The sequence below is a fragment of the Panicum hallii genome, chromosome 9, assembly GCF_002211085.1.
Source record: "Panicum hallii strain FIL2 chromosome 9, PHallii_v3.1, whole genome shotgun sequence".
Lineage (NCBI taxonomy): Eukaryota > Viridiplantae > Streptophyta > Magnoliopsida > Poales > Poaceae > Panicum > Panicum hallii.
In genome coordinates this window covers 12,634,075-12,653,681 of record NC_038050.1, presented here as the reverse complement: position 1 = coordinate 12,653,681, position 19,607 = coordinate 12,634,075, and the positions used below count along the sequence as shown (strand labels likewise).

The 19,607-nt window shown below is 46.1% G+C and overlaps 2 protein-coding genes and 1 long non-coding RNA gene across 5 annotated transcripts; 2 read left to right on the top strand and 1 right to left on the bottom strand.

Moving 5' to 3' along the window:
• Positions 1-9: 9 nt before the first annotated feature.
• LOC112875648 (folylpolyglutamate synthase-like) lies at positions 10-6,268 on the bottom strand. Of its 3 annotated transcripts, none has more exons than XM_025939576.1 (16): positions 5,991-6,268; positions 5,777-5,904; positions 5,630-5,695; positions 5,030-5,139; positions 4,794-4,854; positions 4,574-4,657; positions 3,297-3,356; positions 2,844-2,904; positions 2,710-2,756; positions 2,536-2,613; positions 2,245-2,409; positions 1,911-2,165; positions 1,712-1,790; positions 1,249-1,404; positions 1,024-1,133; positions 10-385 (listed from the first exon to the last, which is right to left on the bottom strand). In XM_025939576.1, exons 1-16 carry the CDS (start codon positions 6,241-6,243, stop codon positions 326-328), a joined length of 1,773 nt encoding a protein of 590 aa, XP_025795361.1. In that variant the 5' UTR covers positions 6,244-6,268; the 3' UTR covers positions 10-325. The 3 variants fall into 3 exon arrangements, with proteins under 3 accessions (XP_025795361.1, XP_025795363.1, XP_025795362.1); XM_025939578.1 differs by having other exon boundaries at positions 1,066-1,133; XM_025939577.1 differs by having other exon boundaries at positions 3,297-3,353.
• Positions 6,269-14,717: 8,449 nt separating this feature from the next.
• LOC112876639 (benzyl alcohol O-benzoyltransferase-like) lies at positions 14,718-16,681 on the top strand. Its single transcript, XM_025940793.1, has 2 exons — positions 14,718-15,285; positions 15,415-16,681. Exons 1-2 carry the CDS (start codon positions 14,848-14,850, stop codon positions 16,360-16,362), a joined length of 1,386 nt encoding a protein of 461 aa, XP_025796578.1. The 5' UTR covers positions 14,718-14,847; the 3' UTR covers positions 16,363-16,681.
• Positions 16,682-17,109: 428 nt separating this feature from the next.
• On the top strand, positions 17,110-19,472 carry LOC112876640. Its single transcript, XR_003225349.1, has 2 exons — positions 17,110-17,493; positions 18,914-19,472. It is a non-coding gene; the product is annotated as an uncharacterized LOC112876640 (long non-coding RNA).
• Positions 19,473-19,607: the final 135 nt, after the last annotated feature.

Below are 19,607 nucleotides of genomic sequence, written 5' to 3'. Positions count from 1 at the left end.
AATACTTCATTTCCAGATAAATATAAATGAATTGTATGACTGATATAATGTAATTCACTGTTTGTACATTTCAAAATTGGGTTGCATTCTTCTGGATCGAGGCTGCAGTGGCATGCATTGCCAAAAAAAAACAACAACAAGAAGAAGAATACAAATTTACAGTTGATTGGCACTGGAATCACAAATTCACAATGCATTCCAATTTCTTCCAGTCTTCCAACCAAGTTGGTATATTGTATATCCCAATCAAAAAATACGATAGGCTCCAGTTAATCCTTCTGTAAGGAGCCATTTCAATCTGAATAATGTGCTATTCCAAATGAAGTTACTTCTTGAGCAATCTTAATACATCACCAACAAGGTGAAGGGAGCCAGTAACTAAGACCTGGTTCAGTGTGCAAATGCAAATGTATCAGTGTCAAGTAGGAAAACAGCTGCAAGAGAAGAAATATAAAAAATAAAATCCCTATATCATGGAATAGCAGAACCAAAGTAACATACAAATAAAACACAAAGTTAACAGAGATTTCAGATATTCCAAATAATATAAAAGAGGACAAAAGAAAAACGAAATAACTGATATGCAGTCACACACGAGCAATAGATTCAGAGGATGAAGAACAATACATAACAATTTGAATTAATGATGAAGTACACGAATTAATGACGATTACACAATTAATTTAATAAACTGCCACTGAATTCTGCAAGTCCATGAGTAGGGATGCAAGTCATAAATACTTTGGGTCATTGGGTTGACCCAATAAGTTAATAGAATGAACTAGAATGGCATTCTACATAATTAATTTGGGGGAGAAATAAACTAGAGTGGCTTGCCATCATAATTAATTAACTGACCCAGAAAACAGCATTGGGTACCAACTTGCATCACTGTTCATGAGAGACTAGCTAAACCTAGTACTGAGTAATTCATGCATCAAGCACTCTGGATGCACATGATAGGATGCCAATGCTGCGAAGCATTTGAGAGAGTATTACAGAAACTGTAGCAAAGGCTTTCACCTGAAATTGAGTCGATTGGTTTTGTTGAGCAGTTTCCCTTACCCACTGAATTGCCTGTGGAAGAGATTCAAAAACTGAGCTAGCCCTGCTTGAGTTTGCACCATTTAGACCTGCATCATTCCCGTCAAATTCCATGTATCATCTTCAACTCAATGGACATGTAGTTTCAGTAAGAAAGCAGATGCTGACAGCTAAACACAGTTTCACAATGAAGTTTAGAACAACCTTCATTGTTATGAGGCAGGCTTTCCCACACCCTTTGGAGTGATAACTGCCATGACAAATCAATTTGCTCACGCTCTGAAGGTGGTGATGCAAGGGAACCAAGCTTGTTGTACTGTGACTGGTTTGGCACAAATAAGGCCTGCTCAAAGTGGATCCCTGAGAAAAAATGATTTATCAATCATTATAGGGCCAAGGGAAGCATTCATCCAACTCATAATAGAAATACATTGATCTTGAAGAGCGAGCAGATACAACGTACGACAGTAAGTTCACACACTACTCAATTAGCTCGTTAACTAAACCATTTAAGGGAATCATAAAATACATTTTCAACATGACATGCAAATCAGCAATGGTTACAGGAGAAACTTGTTTTCCCCCATACATCATACACATGAGTAACTAATCATTATAGTCAAGAATCAAGATCTTCAAACAGAAATAAGGAATTTTATTGATGTACCGTTTTGAGCACATGTATCTAGAAGACGTGGAAGCAATCTCTGAGGATCTCTTACAGTCATGCAATTGAAAAGGAGAATCTGCAAACATCCAAAATCCAAAAGAGAATGCATATAATATAATAAATAAAGAACAATGGTATGCAAAAGAGAAAGAAAGAAACACAATTCAACAAGAAAATCTGCCACTGTAATGCATACCTTCCTAGAATTCCTGTCAGCATGAGGCTGCTTCAAAGAACCTAGTTGTATTCTATCATTATTTGTAACGTGGGCAAACCACCTTGCACACGTTTCCATGCTTTCTGGGCTATGTGCCCCATCCAAATAGAAGACCAGTGAAGAATTGTCATCCTTATCATTTTCTGAGTTCACTTGTGGATCTGGAACAATCTGTGCTCGACCTTGCAGGCAAGCACTTGACAGCCCTTTGATAAACTGATGAGGCAAGGTGTCCTGCATTCACTGGTAGAATGACAATTGATGCTAAAATATCTTGCAGACATATAAATAGATACCTATTTGGAGTACTTACAGAGTGTTTGACATGTATTCTATCCAAATGACCTTGCTTCTCAAGCCAGGTATTAGCCAATGCAACAGCAAGACCTGCGTTCATGTATTGGTGCTCACCATGGAGTCCAAGAGGTTGATCCTCTAATTTCTGTGGGTCCAAAGGCTGGACTACTTGAAGAGAAACCTTTAGAGAATTTAAGTTGATTATATCAAAAACTGATCATAACTGTAACCATGTTCATGGTTAAATTAAAAGAAAAATCCAAGGATGGTGGCAGCCAAAAGAAGTGCAGCATCAAATGTAACATACACCCAACTCAGAAGCTCGGCGCATCAGTACAGACATTGCCTCTTCTGGCTGTGGAACTGTATATGCCGGAACTCCTTTCTGTATCGAGAAAATAGGCCAGATGGGAATCAAGAAAATTTCAGTTTCAGCCACAGAAGGTCAGTTAAAGAAGATCCGAGCAAACTAGCAAAAAACCTTAAGTATTCCAGCCTTCTCTCCAGCAATTTCTCCAAGTGTGTTTCCTGCTCATGGGGAAGAACAGACATTGGCTGTGTGAAACAAATCTACTAAGGATGCAAGGTATTTTGTCTTTAAGTTTCATGACTAACCCAGAATTTCCATATGATCATACCCAAGGGATGATATTCCACAAACTACAGGTGCTCTGACCTGCAAACGTTTCAATGTACAAGTCAGCTATGCTCCTAAGCTTTTGTCCCAAGTCAAGATATTGGCAATGGTTTCAACAGACTAAAATGAAAAAAAAAAGAATGCACCAAGTGTGAACTTCAAACAGACTCTACGCAGAGTGCAACTGAACCTAGATGGCTATGTAAACAAACTACAGCACTCCTACCAAGATCCTAGTCCAAACTTTTTGGATATGAAATCTAGTTGCAAAGTTCAGCATTTAAATAACAAATTCGAGATGGTATCGACATAATTTCTAGGTAGTTGGCAACATTCTTTTTGGTCGGCGATTATATCATATGAGTCATGGAAATTTTCTACTACTGTGAATTATTTGAATAGAAAAATGATAAAATAAGCATGCCACATACCACATTCGTTGCATCATATTTCCCTCCCAAACCAACCTCGAGCACAGCTACGTCCACCTGCTTAAATGAGTCAAAACAAAGAAAAAGTTGAGTATGCTGCTAAGAAAGCATCATATTATTTGAACAGTATATGGAAAGTTCATAGTCCTAAAATGGCAATTGCTTCTCTTAAATAAACTTATAGTAGATTATTAAGCAATTCATAATTCAGACTACTAATGGTGTGCCTGTATCCGTCAAGAGTATTGGCTGCAGATAGTTCGAGTGAAGTATGGAGGAAGCAATCTTTTAGATTCAACAACTATGATACAAGATATGTCTTTCTACTAATTTAATCTGATATTAGATGAGCTAATGTCCACAAATATCCTTTCACTGGGAAAAGATTCAAAATCCAAAAAAAGGGAAAGCTGGGATATGCTTAGCTACACCACTACATGATTAAATAGTTGTAGACCAGAAAGTGTCTGTAAAGTATCCTATATTTTGTATTTTCTGTACGGATACTTCTCAAATTAAATAAATAGTAAATATTCCCTCCGTACCAAATTATAGGTCATTTTGGCTTTTCTAAATACATAACTTTTGCTATTATTTAGACATAGGGTATATCTAGCTGCATAGAAAAACGATGTATCTAGAAAAGCCAAAACGACCTATAATTTAGAACGGAGGGAGTAGGAGACAAGAATTAGAAAACTAGGAAGGACACTATAGTAGACAACATTCAATCTGGGATGATCTTAACTCTGCAGTCAGATCTGGATGCTATGTCGAACAGCGTCTGCGCCTGGTTCACCTGGCACTCGGTCACATTGCTCTAACGACCTTATGTGATGACTGCAATCACAGTTCTGTGCTGATTTCTCATATATTATCTCTTGTACTGCTCCTAAACCGCTCTGTTTTCTCAATCGCACTGCAGAAGTGAGGTGAGGCCTGTGGCGGTGGTGCGACTGCGCTAGTGACGTCAATCAAGGCAAAGACAGAGGTGGTGGATTTGTTACCATCTGATCAGGCATGGCAATCCCAGCCTCATGTTCTCCATGAGAAGAAAGAAGTGAGTACGGCTCTGTCCGATGGAACCGCTGAACCAGAAGCTGGATGCTATGGCAAATAGTGTCCAGAAAGGGCCATCGTTCCTAATAGCGTTCACATATGGACGTTGTTCTTGGTAGCGTCCTTCCCAGTTTTACAAATAGTTTCAGGCATTTACTATTACTAAAATCACTGAAACACTAACTATTATGAATATAAAATGTGGGCAAAGTATTAACCTTCTCATCTGAAAAGATCTTGAATGCTAGCAGTGCAAGGAACCTAAAGTAGGCTGGCATTGGTACATCATTACCAGTCTCGTCCTGGAAGGCACAACAAAAATTTCAACCATTTCAATCATTGTTTCCAAGGAATCCACTAACTCAGATAAAGATGCCAGATCCACTGTTGTTTCTTTATATTTCACTACCCATGTAAAGGAATCAGGTGGATAGTTACCTTCAGTTTGTTCCAGCACCACCAGAAATACCTTATAAACTTGTCTTCGGAAATGTCCAGCCTATAAACTCATCATAATATAGGATACTCAGTAAGCATAAAGGTACATAACGATAGCAAGCAAATAAACTAAAGCAACCCAACCATAAATGCCTTTAAGTACAATGGTGACAAGCTAAACATACCAAACTGATAATAAAAAATAAAGGTCACAAGGTGGCAACAGAGAAAAGTACCCATCAAGCCGAAATCGTTCACGGACATCCATCAAGTGAGGTGAAGTGAACAGTCCAGTACGGAAACCACATGACCGAAGAATTGACTCAGCAAATGTGCATGTTGAACCCTAAAGTATAGATACAGAGCTATCAAGATGCATTCATTAAACATTTTCTTTCGCAAGGTTCTATAGTATATTGAGCACTAAAACAATCTAAAACGAGCTTCCACCCATTTGCACTGGCCTGGCAAACAAAGCTTGTAATACATTTATCATTAAAGAGAAACTCCACAGTTACGCATCTTCCAGCGCAAACCATTTTACACCAAAGGTTGTGATGGTTGGTCATGAGTTCAAGCCCCCCGCTCTACCAAGAATCAAAGATAAATGATTCCTCCTGGGTGCTCTTCATTTTTCATCCCAAGATAGTAACAATGCCGGCTTCACTGTTCCATAGGGAAACACAGCCCAGATGGAAACAAATAGGAATTAGCACTGGTCATTAAGATATTGTTATGACTCCATGATAACTACCGTTGCGCGCAGTCCAAATCCATCCAAAGCAATTCAGAACTTAAAACTAACTCCAAACTGTGACAACACAAGCAGCGCTCACCTTCCCCTTGGTCCCGGCAACGTGAACCACCTTCAACTGCGCGATGGGCTCCTCCAGTTCCAGTATCTGACAACGCAACCACACCCCAATCAGAAACAAAGTACAACCAGACACGAACCGATCGGAAACCCACCGGCGCCCACCCACCTGCACGTACTTGGCCATGAGCTCCCACTGGTTGCCACGGTTGCCGGTGTCCGCGCGCACCTTCCGCGTTATCAGCGACCCGAGGCACCCGAGCACCTCCTCGTACTCCGCCGACGCCGTCGCCACCCCTGCACTCCACGCGCGCCATCGGTTCACCAACCAGAAATGCAACGGGGGCTTAGCCGTACAGGCTCCGCTGGCTCGACTCGCTCACCTGCGTGGGCGGCGCCGGCCATGGCGCGGGGGAGAAGGAGAAGGGACGGGTGAAGCGGCCCGGGGAGCGGGCGCCCGGGGTTACGGGCGAGCGGGTGGTGAGCGGCGGAGCGGAGTGAGAGGAGGAGGCGGCGGAGGTGCGCGAGGCGCGGCGGGGGCATGGCGACGGAGGCGGGTACTAGTAGCGTAGCAGTGGCGGAGGTGGCCGCAGGAAATGGTGCGGGTCGGGGGCTCGCGCCGCCGCCCGCGCGCATCGCTCCGACGTCCGATGAGGGGCGCGGAGCGGATCAGCCAGTTTTATGCGGAAGCTGACATCTCGCGTGTTGTTGGTTCGAGCCGGCAAGTTGGGCCTGGATGGGGTTGGGCTTCCAGGTACATTCTGGTCCACTTTTACGAGAATTTTTTTTAAAAAAGGGATAAAAAAAAATTAAAATTCGAAAAAGGGGTGGCCGTTGGGAAAATTTAGAGAAATGGGTGCCTCCCGCCCGCTGAACGGGCGGGACGCGTGGGGCCTGGGACATCCCGCCCACCCAGAGGGCGGGATGTCACCCGAGGACCTCTTCGCAAATAAATTATTTGCGAAGAGGTCCCTGGGAGGGCATCCCGCCCAACCAAAGGGCGGGATGTCCCGGGCCCCACGCGTCCCGCCCGTTCAGCGGGCGCGAGGCATCCCGCCCTTTGGTCGGGCGGGAGGTCCCCCCACCGGCTATTAAACCCCAACCTGCCCCAAAAATGCCATTTTATCCAGCAAAAATCAGAAAAAAGAGAAAGAGAGAAGAGGAAGAGAGAAGAGGAAGCGGCGAAGCCCTGTCCACGCGTCGATTTTGAGGTATATTCTCGTTCTAGCCATATAAGTACTTGAAAATAACTATAATTTAGGAAATATTTGTTAGAGTAGTTATGTTTTGAATAGTTTTAGTATTTTCATTTGTTTTTAGTATAATTTATAATCTGAATAGTTTAGAATCTGTAAAATATAATCTGAGAGTCGCTGAAATTTAGGATCGTCGTTCGTTGTGTATTAATATGTAGTATAACTAGTTTATTAATGATTGACAGATATGTCTTCCGAGAAGGGTATTTTCAGTATATATTACGGAGAAGGAAATGTGATTTATGGGCCGAATGGGGTAGATTTAAGTGAATTCAACTGTACGGTCAGAGGAATTACCAGACCGCACGAGAGGACATTTGAATCCCTATGCAACTGGTTAATGAGGGGACTAAGGATTAATCAGGAGACACACACTATGAGTGTTCAATGCGTCATAAATCGTACCACTCACGCTTTGATCTGGGAGCTTATGCCACTTGCAAGCAACGAGGACTGGCTAACTTATCTGCAAAATGCAAGTCATTGGCAGTGGCCACTGGTACTCCTTGTCAGTGTGCACCAAAACCCTCCTTTGATAAACATTGAAGCTGGTCCGGGGGATGAAAATATTGATGAAGAAGTCGAGGAGGCAAACATTGAGGCAGGTGGCACCGCAGCACCTCAATGCATGGCTGATGAGGGGGAGAACATACCCTTTATTGTTGAACAGCTGCAAGACGAAGAACGTGAATTGGATGAAGCAATGAATGCCGATTCGTCTGATGATGACGATGATGTGCCTCAAGATTGGGTAAGCAGCGACTTCAGTCATCTTGTCGTAGATGACGGATGTAGCTGGCCTTCGGATTGCAGGGAGAATGAAATTATCCAGGGTGCAAGGTACCACTCAATTGAAGAGGTGAAGGAAGCTGTTAAGTGCTGGTCTCTCTCTCTTATGCGAGAGTTTAAGACAGGATGAAGCAGAGGCTTTGTGCTCTTTGCCAACAGATACTGCACGTACTCGCAGAAGGTCTGGGTCAGCGGTGAAAAAATTTTCTGAATGGATTGAGAATGAACCTAAGGAGAAGTGGGCGTTACTTTATGATACCGATGGTGCAAGATACGGTATAATGACCACCAACTTCGCCGAAGTTTACAATTGGGTGCTGCGAGGTGTTCGTGGGCTTCCACTGGTTGCAATTGTTGAATTCATTGTCCGCGGGTGTACCGATTACTTTCGGGAGCGGTTCAATAAAAATCAGATATTCATGCGAGATCCAGACAGAAATTTTGGATTCAAGGTAACAGAATACATGACTAAGAAGGCAGAAAGCGCCCGGCTACACCATGTACGGCAATGTGGAACACAGGAGCTCAAGTTTGAGGTATCTCCTAAAGATAGGGCGCGACATGGCATGAGGCGTCAAACTCCTGTAAAGGAGTGCATTCTCAAGTTCGATGGAACTTGTTGTTGCTCATGCATGAGGCCCAAGTTGCTGCACTTACCTTGTTCTCATGTAATGGCTGCTTGTGCAGATATTGGACATCCTATCGATATATATGTTTCACATTACTTCAGAAAGGAGACAATTGCTAGCACCTGGCAGTATGAGATCTATGGGTTCCGTTTGGTTGGATCGTTCACTGAGACAGCGAATCCTGTTATCTATATTCCAGACCCAAGATCATCACGGGTTAAGAGAGGACGCCGTCAGTCACGGCGTATTCGTAATGATATGGATGAGTCAGAGCTCCGTCCGAGGATACAACGCTGCAGTGCATGTAATCAGATTGGACACACGTATAAACGTTGTCCAACCAATGATGCTGGCCCCAGTTGTGCTGAAGCTGGCCCTACAGGTGATGCTACAGATGGAAGACCTCCGGTTGCATCAAGAAGTGGGAGACGTCGCCGATCGAGTGCTAGTACGTCATCAGGCATCATTTAGTTGTAATTTTATTTAAACGTTGTTTGCTCATATGTAATATTTGCTGCGTTGAGATTCTATCAGACCTAGATACGTATTTATAATATTTGCCGCATTGACTGAAGACACAATATTTGGATTCATGTATTTGTAATATTTGTAATGTTCATTATCATATTATTTTATTTTAAATGGCTTCATGTATTGTACTATCGTAATATTTAGATTCTACGTTGCAAACGTTATCGTTTAACTATCTTCGTACGAGTTTTAGATACCGTAATATTCTTTGGAAAATTGAATTAAAATTTTATGTGCATACATAAGAGTATGGCGAATGAATCTTATATTTGAAAAAATTCTGAATTTCAAATAGTTTCTGAAACAAATAATCTAAGAAAAAATATAACAAAAATGGACCAGGAGCATAAGATTATAGGTTTTAGAACTTTATAGGTTTTAGAACTTTGACTATATATTAGATATTAAATAATATCACATTAGAGAATAACAATAGATTTTAATTAGAAAAGGGTTATAATTAGGTTTAGTTAACATTTCAAATTTGAAAAATTCAATACAAAAGAAGTTAAATTTACATCAAATTTGAGTTTGAAACTTTGCACAAAGGTACCTAGAGTTTATAGAATAGTCATACCAAACTTCATAAACAACAAAGCATGAAATCCTAAAGTTATGCATAAACTTTCCTTAATCTTAGTTTTAAAATAGAAGTAAAAGTATTTTGTTTCAAACTAAACTCCATTAACAAAAGTTATAGAGTTTGAAATCTACTTTCTAACAAAACTAGTTTTGCTATTTTTGGATTTTTCTGTGAATTGTTACGAATTTTGGAATCCAGAAAACACATACACATGAAATAACAGTGCACCGGGAGGCATCCCGCCCAGTTGCCGGGCGGGAGGCATCCCGCCCAGTGGCCGGGCGGGAGGCCTGCTTCAGGGACCACTTCGCGAATAAAAAAAGTTTTTTTATTCGCGAAGAGGTCCCTGGAAATTTTTTTTGAGCATCCCGCCCTATGGTTGGGCGGGATGCCTCTTTCCGCCCTCCCAGCGGGCGGGAGGCACCCATTTCCCTAAATTTCTCCAACTGGCACCCCTTTTTCGAATTTTGTTTTTTTTTATCCCCTTTTTAAAAAAACTCCTTTTACGAGCAGCGTTACAAATCTTTGCAGAATAAGAGGCAACAGTTCGATAAAAAAACAAAACGGAAAATATCTCGAAAATAAAAATAGGGAGGATGCAATTAAGGAACAACAGTGGCTAGACCAACGATAAAATGGAGGACGAGGTGAAAGTCCAATCACAACTAGAAGCATGTGCAACTTAAGGGCTAGTTTGGACACTCCATTTTCCAAAGGAAAAAAGTCATTTTACCTCCTAAATTTTGGGATGAATCCGTGTTTCCTCCTTAAATAATAAAAACGTCCGTCTGGACTTCTCGAACTCACGATACCGGACACATGACTTCCCTAGCTGGTTTCTCTCAGTGGCTTCTCTCCTTTTCTTTTATATTTATTTTGGCTGAATCTTTAAAAAATTATAGTAAATTACAAAAAAATCATAAAATAGAAAATCTAATTTTTTAACCCCACATGAGTATATATATGCAGTGAACATATTATATGATATAATTTAGTAAAAAATTATTATACTTCAAATATATATTTTTCTGTAATTAATTCATGGCTACAGTTTTCATGGTCCAATTATGGTGAAATTTTTATGGTGAACTAATAATTATGTTTGAGATATATTAAAAATTTCATACTTATTGAATCATGTATGCTTGAGAAACTGAAGAGTCTCTGATATAGCTTGGAACTTAGTTGCTCAAGCATACATGATCATTGGATGATGAAACTTTTACTACAGCTCAAGAATATAATGATTAACCCACCATAAAAATTTTACCGTAATTGGATAAAAAATTATAGCTATAAATTAATTACAAAAAAGTATATATCTAAAATTACAACAAAATTGTTTACTAAATTATATCATATAATATATTCACTGCATAGATCTACTCATGTGGAGTCCAAAATTAGATTTTTTTATTTTATTATTTTTTGTGATTTACTATAATTTTTCAAAAATTCAACCAAAATAAATATAAAAGAAAAGGAGAGAAACTGGTTTCTCTTGAGATCATGTGTTCGGTATCATGAGTTTAAAGAGTTTCATTGTTCAGGAAGGAATGCGGATTCGAATCTTAAAGTTCGGGAGGTAAAAAAGACTTTTTCCTTTCCCTTATAAATCGGAGGGGATTCTCTCCCATTCCTCCATGATCTACATGGAAAATAGGTGTTTGTAAACTATCCCTATGCCAAAAAATGTGTTCCGGAGGGAATTAGGCGCTTTGCTACTTATACCAGTCTGGCGGTCTAGACCAGCAGTGGTTGGTAATAAATCTGGGGCTTTTCTGTTCGTGTGTCTTGGGTCAAAGTTCTTGGCAATGCAACTATGCAAGGAGTGTCATCTGGCATCGGGGATGCTCAGAAAACGATAGCCAGTATCCGATAATTGCAAACTTGCAGGTGGCAAGTCTTTTTCATGTGCATCACTTCTCTTGAGAGATTGTGATACACACGACCGAGCTGCACTGAGCCACTGACAGGCTATCCTGCTCTTTTCTTTTCTTTTCTTTTCTTTTCTTTTTTTCTTTTTTCTTTTTCCTTACTTGCGAGCTGCTTGGTTGCGTGAAACGCCGAACGCGTGTTTACGTTCATGTCAGCGAACGGTCCTTTCGTGGTAGGCCTCTTGGGTACGACTGTAATTTGAAGCTTCTTCCCAATGTCTTGTACTCTTATCGGATCCTCCTGTCCTGTTGCATCCCGCGGTGTGTCGCCGAGCAGCGAGCGTGAATGCGTGATCCAAATCCGTCGAGGCTCTTGGGCTCTTGGCTCTACCATGAAAAAATCCATCTTGTCCTTGGGTTGGCCCTTGCAAAATTTCCGCGGGCTTTCCCAACAGTAACTATACCGGCCCAGAAACTAGGAAAGGACAGCAGGCTGCAGGCATCTGCATGCAGCATCATGCTTCTGCGTCGGCTTCTGCGTTGAAAGGATTATTTTGATTATTTTGTTTCCTCCTTGAAAAGAATGGCCAAGTAAACTGTGAGAAGGGACAGGGTACTTGCACCCATTGTGTTGGAAAGAAAGTGTCCACACATTGTGGTCAGCTGGTCATCCCTTACAGAAACAGGTAAAGAGTAAGACCATTGCATGGACGCGCCTGTGAGCCTGTCCAGCGTTGAAGCATGGTGATACTGCTGAAAACAAAAAAATATTTTTCCCGGAAAGAACGAATCAGTTGCCACTTGCAAACAAGCACGGCAATTTCTTGCCCGGAAAGAGGCAACCAGCAGTGAGAACGGTTGGAACCCGACTCCCCCCGTCACCGGTGGTCATGGTCAACCGTCCAAGTGGGAAACCATGTCACTTGCTAGATGCGTCATAACTCGTAATTAATCAGTAGATGCAGGCGGGCGACATGTTGGCACTTTTACAGTATATACTAGCATCGATCCATAATCCATAGCAAATATATTGCATGCATGACGGACTTTGGCCCTGGATCCGATTGCTAATGGATGGAAGTACTAAATTTTAGTATCAGATGGAAGTACTAAATTTTAGTATTAGAGTATCCAAACGGAAGTACTAATGAGCTGGGCTAAATTTTAGTAAAGATTTAAAAAATTTAGCATGTGTACAAGTGTTAATAGGTGATAAAATTTAGCACTCAACTTTAACTTCTCCAAACAGAACACTCGCTTCTCGCCTCTTTCTTCTAGCTATAGATGAGAGGACGACTTGACCTGCAGGCTTGGACTAATCAACGCACCACAGACTTGGAGGACTTCAACAGGAAAAGCCCCCTCTACTGAAAACCAACGAGTGCTCTGATGCGTCCCAATCAGTGATACCCACGATGCAAGAGAAATATTTATCGAAGTTCTAACCACATGTTTAGGAATGGGGTTCACAGGAATGGATGCTAGACAAAAGCTATGGCGAAATGGGACTCTGTTATATGTTGGGCATTATATATGCAATGGCTCAATAAGCTAGAGGATAACGCTTGGGCGAGCTCGATCATCTATTGCCCCAGTATTATACGCCCCATGCTTACATGTCCTCCTCTGATCGCATCTCATTAAATTTCCGTTCCTCCGTTCGTCCTATCTTTCTATCTGGAAATCATTTCCTATGCATCACGCTTACCCACGATTCCTTTTTCTTCTAGGGGAGACGCTAACGTATGATGTCTTTGTTATCTAGTTTCTCGGATACTTCCAAGCAGCAGCAGTTAAGGCCTCGAGAGCGACACTTCGGTTCAATCTGGCGCGACCTGTGGGCTCAAGAACGTTGAACACGAACCGGCCCCGGCGAGGAACTGACGAGCTGACTGCTGACCGACCGACCGCGAGGCAGGCGCTCCTGGTCAGTCGGGCAGTGCCAGACCTGTCCCTGCGCTTTCACAAGGGACACGAGCCGCCTCCTGTCCGCTTCTGCCGAGTGCAGACACGGAGTCGGATCTTAGTTCCCAGTTTCCCCGTCGAACCACCCTGCCAATCATCACGCGCTAATCCAGGCCTGGCCCGGCTTAATCATCCGTCCAATCATCCGGTTTGGTTTAGCCGGGTAGCGATCGGTTGACGCGGAGCGGCCACCCACTCTGCGGCTCCGCGCTAGCGCAGGCGAATAATGTCCTTCCGCGCCATCCTGCGGCCGATCTCTTTCGCCTCGACGCCTCCCACTAATCAAATCCCTGGTCCAGTCCTGCTCTCGGCGCACTCGCAGCGAAGCAGCAAGGCGAGCCGGAACGGAGATGGCGCGAAGTTACAGCCGCATTCAAAACTCGGCTTCAGTTTTCTTCAGTGAATCCTGCGTTTGGGATCTGGACACGCCGGCAGGAAAATTCAAGTGAAATTTCAGGGGAGAGGAACAGATGACTGTTGGCAGTTCCTCGAGCTCGGGAAAAACAGAAAACCTAACGCGGCCCTGCAGGAGTGGAGATGCGCGGAAATATCTTTTTTCAAAGAGCGACGCTCGCGGGGGGACGGTGGCCGCGCACGATCGGCGCATGCACGCTGCTCGCGCGCCCTCGCTCGTCCTGTCGTCCACACGAAGGGGAGCAACGCCGGCTTGCAGGCTGCAGCCAGCACCACGGATCGAGCGTCGTGGCGTGGTGCGCGGCGGGGGCAGCCGGTAGCCGGCAGCGGCAGTACTGCTGCTAAGTTTTTCTCGCCGGCAGTGATGCCGGGAAACACCGTCCCTTTCGCGTCCGTTTCGATCCGTGCTGCTGCTACTATCTGCCGGGGCATGGGGCGGCAGCAGGCGCACGCTGGTGGGGTCGCGTTGCGAGGACCCCTCGGTGCTCGGCACCGGCAGCAGCCAGTGGTGCAGAGCGGCAAGGGCAACGCGACCCCTTGCGATGCGGGAAGTGGGAGAAATCGTTGGCTGTTCCTTGAATTTCTCCTGAGAAAGGTAATCCGGATCGCCGGCTGCGTCAATCCGAAGCGATGGGCACACGACGACGGACACCACCATACGAGCATGAGCTGATGGGCACCGCAGGACAGAGGACACCACTACACTGTACTTCTACACCAGACGGATCGACCGCACCGCTGGCGTCGTCCTCGCCCGGTCGTCCCACATGTTCGGTCCGGTGCGTCCACACTGGGCTCGCACAAAAAAAATGAACACCCAACCGAAACCGGACGAAATCCGTGGCATCTTTCGCGAAAATTACTACCAAACCAAGTGAGGAGTGCTCGAGTAGTTGACCTGACCTGTTGCCTTTCCTGTTGACCTGACCTGACCTGACGACGCGGGGCCTCGTGTAACTTGCTCAGCAACTGCGCCTCATTTCCACCGCAAAACCTCTCATCGTCCGCCGCTGACGACACTCTCGCTGTAACTACCTGTACGAGCGTGCATATAAGCGCACCCCCAGTGCCGCTCCTTTCGCCACACCAAGCGCAGCAGGACCACCACCACCACCAGCTCGCCACCACCTCACCAGAGCTCAGCTCAGCGAGCAGCGCGTCGTTGTGCTGTGCATCAACAAGAGCAAGGCAAGGAAATGGCGGCGTCGCTCAAGTTCACGGTCCGGAGGAAGCCGGCGGTGCTGGTGGCGCCGGCGGCGCCGACGCCGCGGGAGCTGAAGCGGCTCTCGGATATCGACGACCAGGACGGCCTGCGGTTCCACATCCCCGTCATCCAGTTCTACCGCCGGAGCGCGCTGGCGGGGGCGCGGGACCCGGCCCCGGTGATCCGGGCCGCCGTCGCCGGGGCGCTCGTGCACTACTACCCGTTCGCCGGGAGGCTCCGGGAGCTCGAGGGGCGCAAGCTCGCCGTGGAGTGCACCGGGGAGGGCGTGCTGTTCATCGAGGCCGACGCGGACGTCCGGCTCGAGCACTTCGGGGACGCGCTGCAGCCGCCGTTCCCGTGCCTCGACGAGCTCATCTTCGACGTCCCCGGCTCGTCCGAGGTGCTTGGGTCACCGCTCCTCCTCTTCCAGGTACGTGACGGCGACGAGCCGACGACGTCCTTGTCTCTCGTTTCTTGGGCACTTGTGCGTGCGCCGCACACGTGCAACACGTGCATGGGAAGGAAAGCTAATGTGTTACATGCGTGGCGTGACGTGCAGGTGACGCGGCTGGCGTGCGGGGGCTTCATCCTGGGCGTGCGGCTCCACCACACGATGGCGGACGCGCAGGGCCTTGTGCAGTTCCTGGGCGCCGTGGCGGAGCTGGCGCGGGGCGCGGCGACGCCGACGGTGCGCCCGGTGTGGGGGCGCGAGCTGCTGGAGGCGCGCGACCCGCCGCGCCCGGCGTTCGCGCACCGCGAGTACGACGTGGTGCCGGACACCAAGGGCACCATCATCCCGCTGGATGACATGGTGCACCGCTCCTTCTTCTTCGGGCGGCAGGAGGTGGCGGCCGTCCGCGCCCACCTCCCGCCGCACCTCCGCTCGCGGGCCTCCACGTTCGACCTCCTGACGGGGCTCCTGTGGAAGTGCCGCACCGCCGCGCTGGCCCCGGACGCCGACGAGGAGATGCGGATGATCTGCATCGTGAACGCCCGCGGCGGCAAGTCCGGCGCCGCCATCCCGGAGGGCTACTACGGGAACGCGTTCGCGTTCCCGGTGGCCGTCGCCACGGCGGGGGACCTCGCCGCGAGGCCGCTGGGGTACGCCGTGGAGCTGGTGAAGCGGGCCAAGGGCGAGGTGGACGTGGAGTACATGCGGTCGGTGGCGGACCTGATGGTGCTGCGCGGGCGGCCGCACTTCACGGTGGTGCGCGCGTACCTGGCGTCCGACGTGACCAAGGCCGGGTTCGGCGACCTGGACTTCGGGTGGGGGCGGCCGGTGTACGGCGGCCCCGCCAAGGGCGGCGTGGGCGCCATCCCCGGGGTGGCCAGCTTCCTGATCCCGTTCAGGAACGCCAAGGGCGAGGACGGCATCGTCGTGCCCATGTGCCTGCCCGGTCCCGCCATGGACACGTTCGTGCGGGAGCTGGGCAAGCTGCTGAGCCCGCCCACGGAGCAGCAGCAGCAGCAGCAGGACGCCTACCCCGCCATCAGGTCCGCGCTGTGACTGTGAGCCGTGTCAGTCGCTGTCGGTTCTCGGTTCGTGCTACACATTGTTGCGTCGCGCGCGCGGGTGGGTAGTGGTGGGTGGACGAAGTTGATGTGCAACTGTGCGTGGGGTTACGGTGATCTGTATGTACACTATACGTGTCGTCCAGCAAACAGGGAAGGGCTCCCCGGCCGAAGTGCGTGCGCGATGCAGCACTGCGGCCGGGGCCGGCAATGGGTGTTGTCTCTCGTGTGTTGTTGTGTACTGTAGCATGTAGATTTGTATACATCGATCAAACAACTTCGTAAGTTTTGAGAATAAGTACGCCGTATCCGTATGTTTTTTGTTTAAAAAATTTGTATCCGTATACTCTCAGAGAGAGTACGTATGTACAATGAGCACTGATCGCTGATTGCAATCATGCTGTACTCCTCTTATCAAAAAAGCATGCTTAGTTCGCAAAGTACTATGCTGCAGGAGGCTGTAGCTGAGGGGGGAAAGGAGGACAGTTTTGTGGGCCGGGCTGCCGTTCTGGTACCAACTAGGGACTAGCGTTTAAGCCGGAATGTGCGGACCTATAGAACGGAGCAGCCCACAGCCCACCAATCCCCACTGCCAGGCGGCCCAGGCCGACGCAGTCGACAATAATTATTCCGTCCAATTCCGTTCCGTTCCGTCGAGCGTTGGTCGGCATCAAGCATCATCGACATCTACTTTCCGGATCGAACCGAATAATAATGGGAAGGAAAGCTCGGCAGAGAAAAATTTTTAGGATCCGTTTGGATCTTCGGAATCGGGCCGAATTGGAAATACATTCTAGACCGGCCTATTTAGCCGCCGCAAGAAATGGAAAAGGAGATTCCATCACTTTCCATGGCCCGGAATCTTGAGCTGCGATAGATTCACGGCCGAAAACAAGGAACGCAATTCCTCATCTGCTCCCGCCATCCGGCCATCCTGGAGCTCCGGAAGCCCGAAGCCGTTTCTCTGGCGCCGGCACTGCCGCATCCGCATCGACCCGCCGGATCGAGTCATCACCAAGCCGGCGTCGCTCTACCTGTTGCTACCAAGGCCGGTGCTGCTGTCCCCATAGATCAGTCCACTTCAACCGTGTTTGCCCGCCTCACCTGCACCTCCGTCCAGATCAAGGTAAATTTTGGGTCACAACCGCACCTCCCCATCATCTGGTTGGCAACTGTGATTTATGCTGTACGCATGTGCTGTATACTGGATTTGGGCATCAATTCTGGGCATCGATTTTTTTTTTGTAGGATCGATCTGGGCATGATTTGTTCCTGGGCATCAATTTTTTTCTTGTAGATCGTTGATCATCAGTGCTTGCCAGTTAACTGTACGGTTCACTTCTTACTTGTTTGGCAGTCAGCTTTGCATCCTTCAATTTGATTCCCGTAGCCAGAATCTAGCTGTGATAGAGGTGCCACTGCCATCAAATGCATACGCAAACCATCGTGGCCTCTACTTGACTACCCTAGCAAGGCCTGGTGGGCTTAGTTTAATTGTCATATCATATTTAAGCTGACAAATTAGTAACTCGATTGACACATTTTATAGATTAAAGTTTGTTGCATTTGTTTTCCAAACAATTCTTTTCTCTCTATGAATCTTGGTATGAGTTTAAGATCAACAGTTGTGACTTGCGACTTGTCTGACTTGCTCTGTTCTTAATTTTTAAAAGAACTGTTCTTTTGCCACTTATTGAAGAGTCTTTCTTAATTGCCTTTAGTGATAGGGTTTAGCCTAGCTGCTGGGGTCAGGAAAAACTAGTAGTTCTAGTGATCCTCTGTTCTTACTTTGCTCGTGATCAGTAAAATTCCCCGCTAAAATTTACATTTACTGATTTGAATATATTGGTATAATTCATACAACTGTCATGGTTTAACTCAGCACTAAATCCTTTCTATTTTTCTTGCTGGTAGCTCATTACATTTCATATAGTTTTCCTCTGAATATGCATATTAGTTATAACCCAGGGAGAAGATTCGGCGGAACTCTGTTTATTCAGCAGAACATTGTTGATAGTTTCCCTCCGAATATGCATATTAGTTTACTGTACCTGAGTTTCTAAAATTAATACATGAGGTTACTATATTTGAGTTTCTACAATTTAATTGGAATGTGTGTTATGCTTCCTGTGTATATATGACATGTGCAAAGAGCCAAAGAGAGAGAAGAGAGAGAGAGGGAATATATGCTATGCTTCCTGACATGTGCAAGAGTGCGTGTCTGTGTGTGAGAGAGAGGAGAGAGATTGTGAGAGGTGTGTGCGAGAGGGAGGGAGGGATGGGCAGAGAGAGATGCATCTGGTCTTGGTTTTAGTTATTTTTATCTAGATTATATTATTTATTTAGCTCTCAAAATGATTCCATGTTTAGTCATCCAAACAGGTTATGTAATTTAATTCATGGAAAAGGATTCCATATTATCTAAACAAAAGGGAGGAGCTGACAGAAGTTGTTAACGTAAATCTTCGTTTGGATTTTTTTATTATGCGTATATTTTGAACCAAATACCTTCACTGGCTAGGTTAAGCTGACACTGTTGCTTTCAGGAAAGTTGCTGTTGGCTGTTTTCACAGGAAGCAGTCATCAAGGGAACAATGACTGAAATCGAAGAAGCTCTGGGATCCTGCATGGAGCGGCTGGTCACTGCCCGAGAAGAGCGGGAACAGATCAGCGTGAAGGTGTACAGCGAGAATCATTCCAAAGTAGAATTATTTTTGTAATAATCAGGGGGTGGTACCATATGGGTGAGCAGTGATGGCTGGATTCCAAACACGTGCAGTGTAGGTGAACACATTGCCATTCTTGTTTTAAGATGGATCATATTGCCGTCATTTTGAGGGAATGTGTTATGCTTCCCGTGTGCATCTGACATGTGCAAAGAGCCAAAGAGAGAGAAGAGAGAGGGAGGGAATATGTGCTATGCTTCCTGACATGTGCAAGAGAGTGCGTGAGAGAGAGTGATTGTGAGAGGTACGTGCGTGTCTGTGTGCGTGTGTGTGTGTGTGAGAGAGAGAGAGAGGAGAGAGAGAGGAGAGAGATTGTGAGAGGTGTGTGTGAATATCTCATGTATATTTTGGAGAATCATCATATAAGCATATCGAGTCATCTCCTTAATGTTCCTGACACCATCTAAACAATCCGATGCCGCTATCATTTTCTTGATGGCACAAACTTCAGCTAGAGCGAGTGCTTCAGTGCAAACCGTAGCTTCTACTGTTTCAGATTCAGTTACATTAGGCA

Coding starts and splice junctions, on each gene's coding strand:
- LOC112876639 (XM_025940793.1), top strand. CDS start 14,848: ATGGCGGCGTCGCTCAAGTTCACGGTCCGGAGGAAGCCGGCGGTGCTG. Junction 15,286..15,414: donor CACCGCTCCTCCTCTTCCAG/GTACGTGACGGC, acceptor CGTGACGTGCAG/GTGACGCGGCTGGCGTGCGG.
- LOC112875648 (XM_025939576.1), bottom strand. CDS start 6,243: ATGCGCGCGGGCGGCGGCGCGAGCCCCCGACCCGCACCATTTCCTGCG. Junction 5,905..5,990: donor GGCCGGCGCCGCCCACGCAG/GTGAGCGAGTCG, acceptor CGTGGAGTGCAG/GGGTGGCGACGGCGTCGGCG. Junction 4,855..5,029: donor GAACGATTTCGGCTTGATGG/GTACTTTTCTCT, acceptor ATGAGTTTATAG/GCTGGACATTTCCGAAGACA.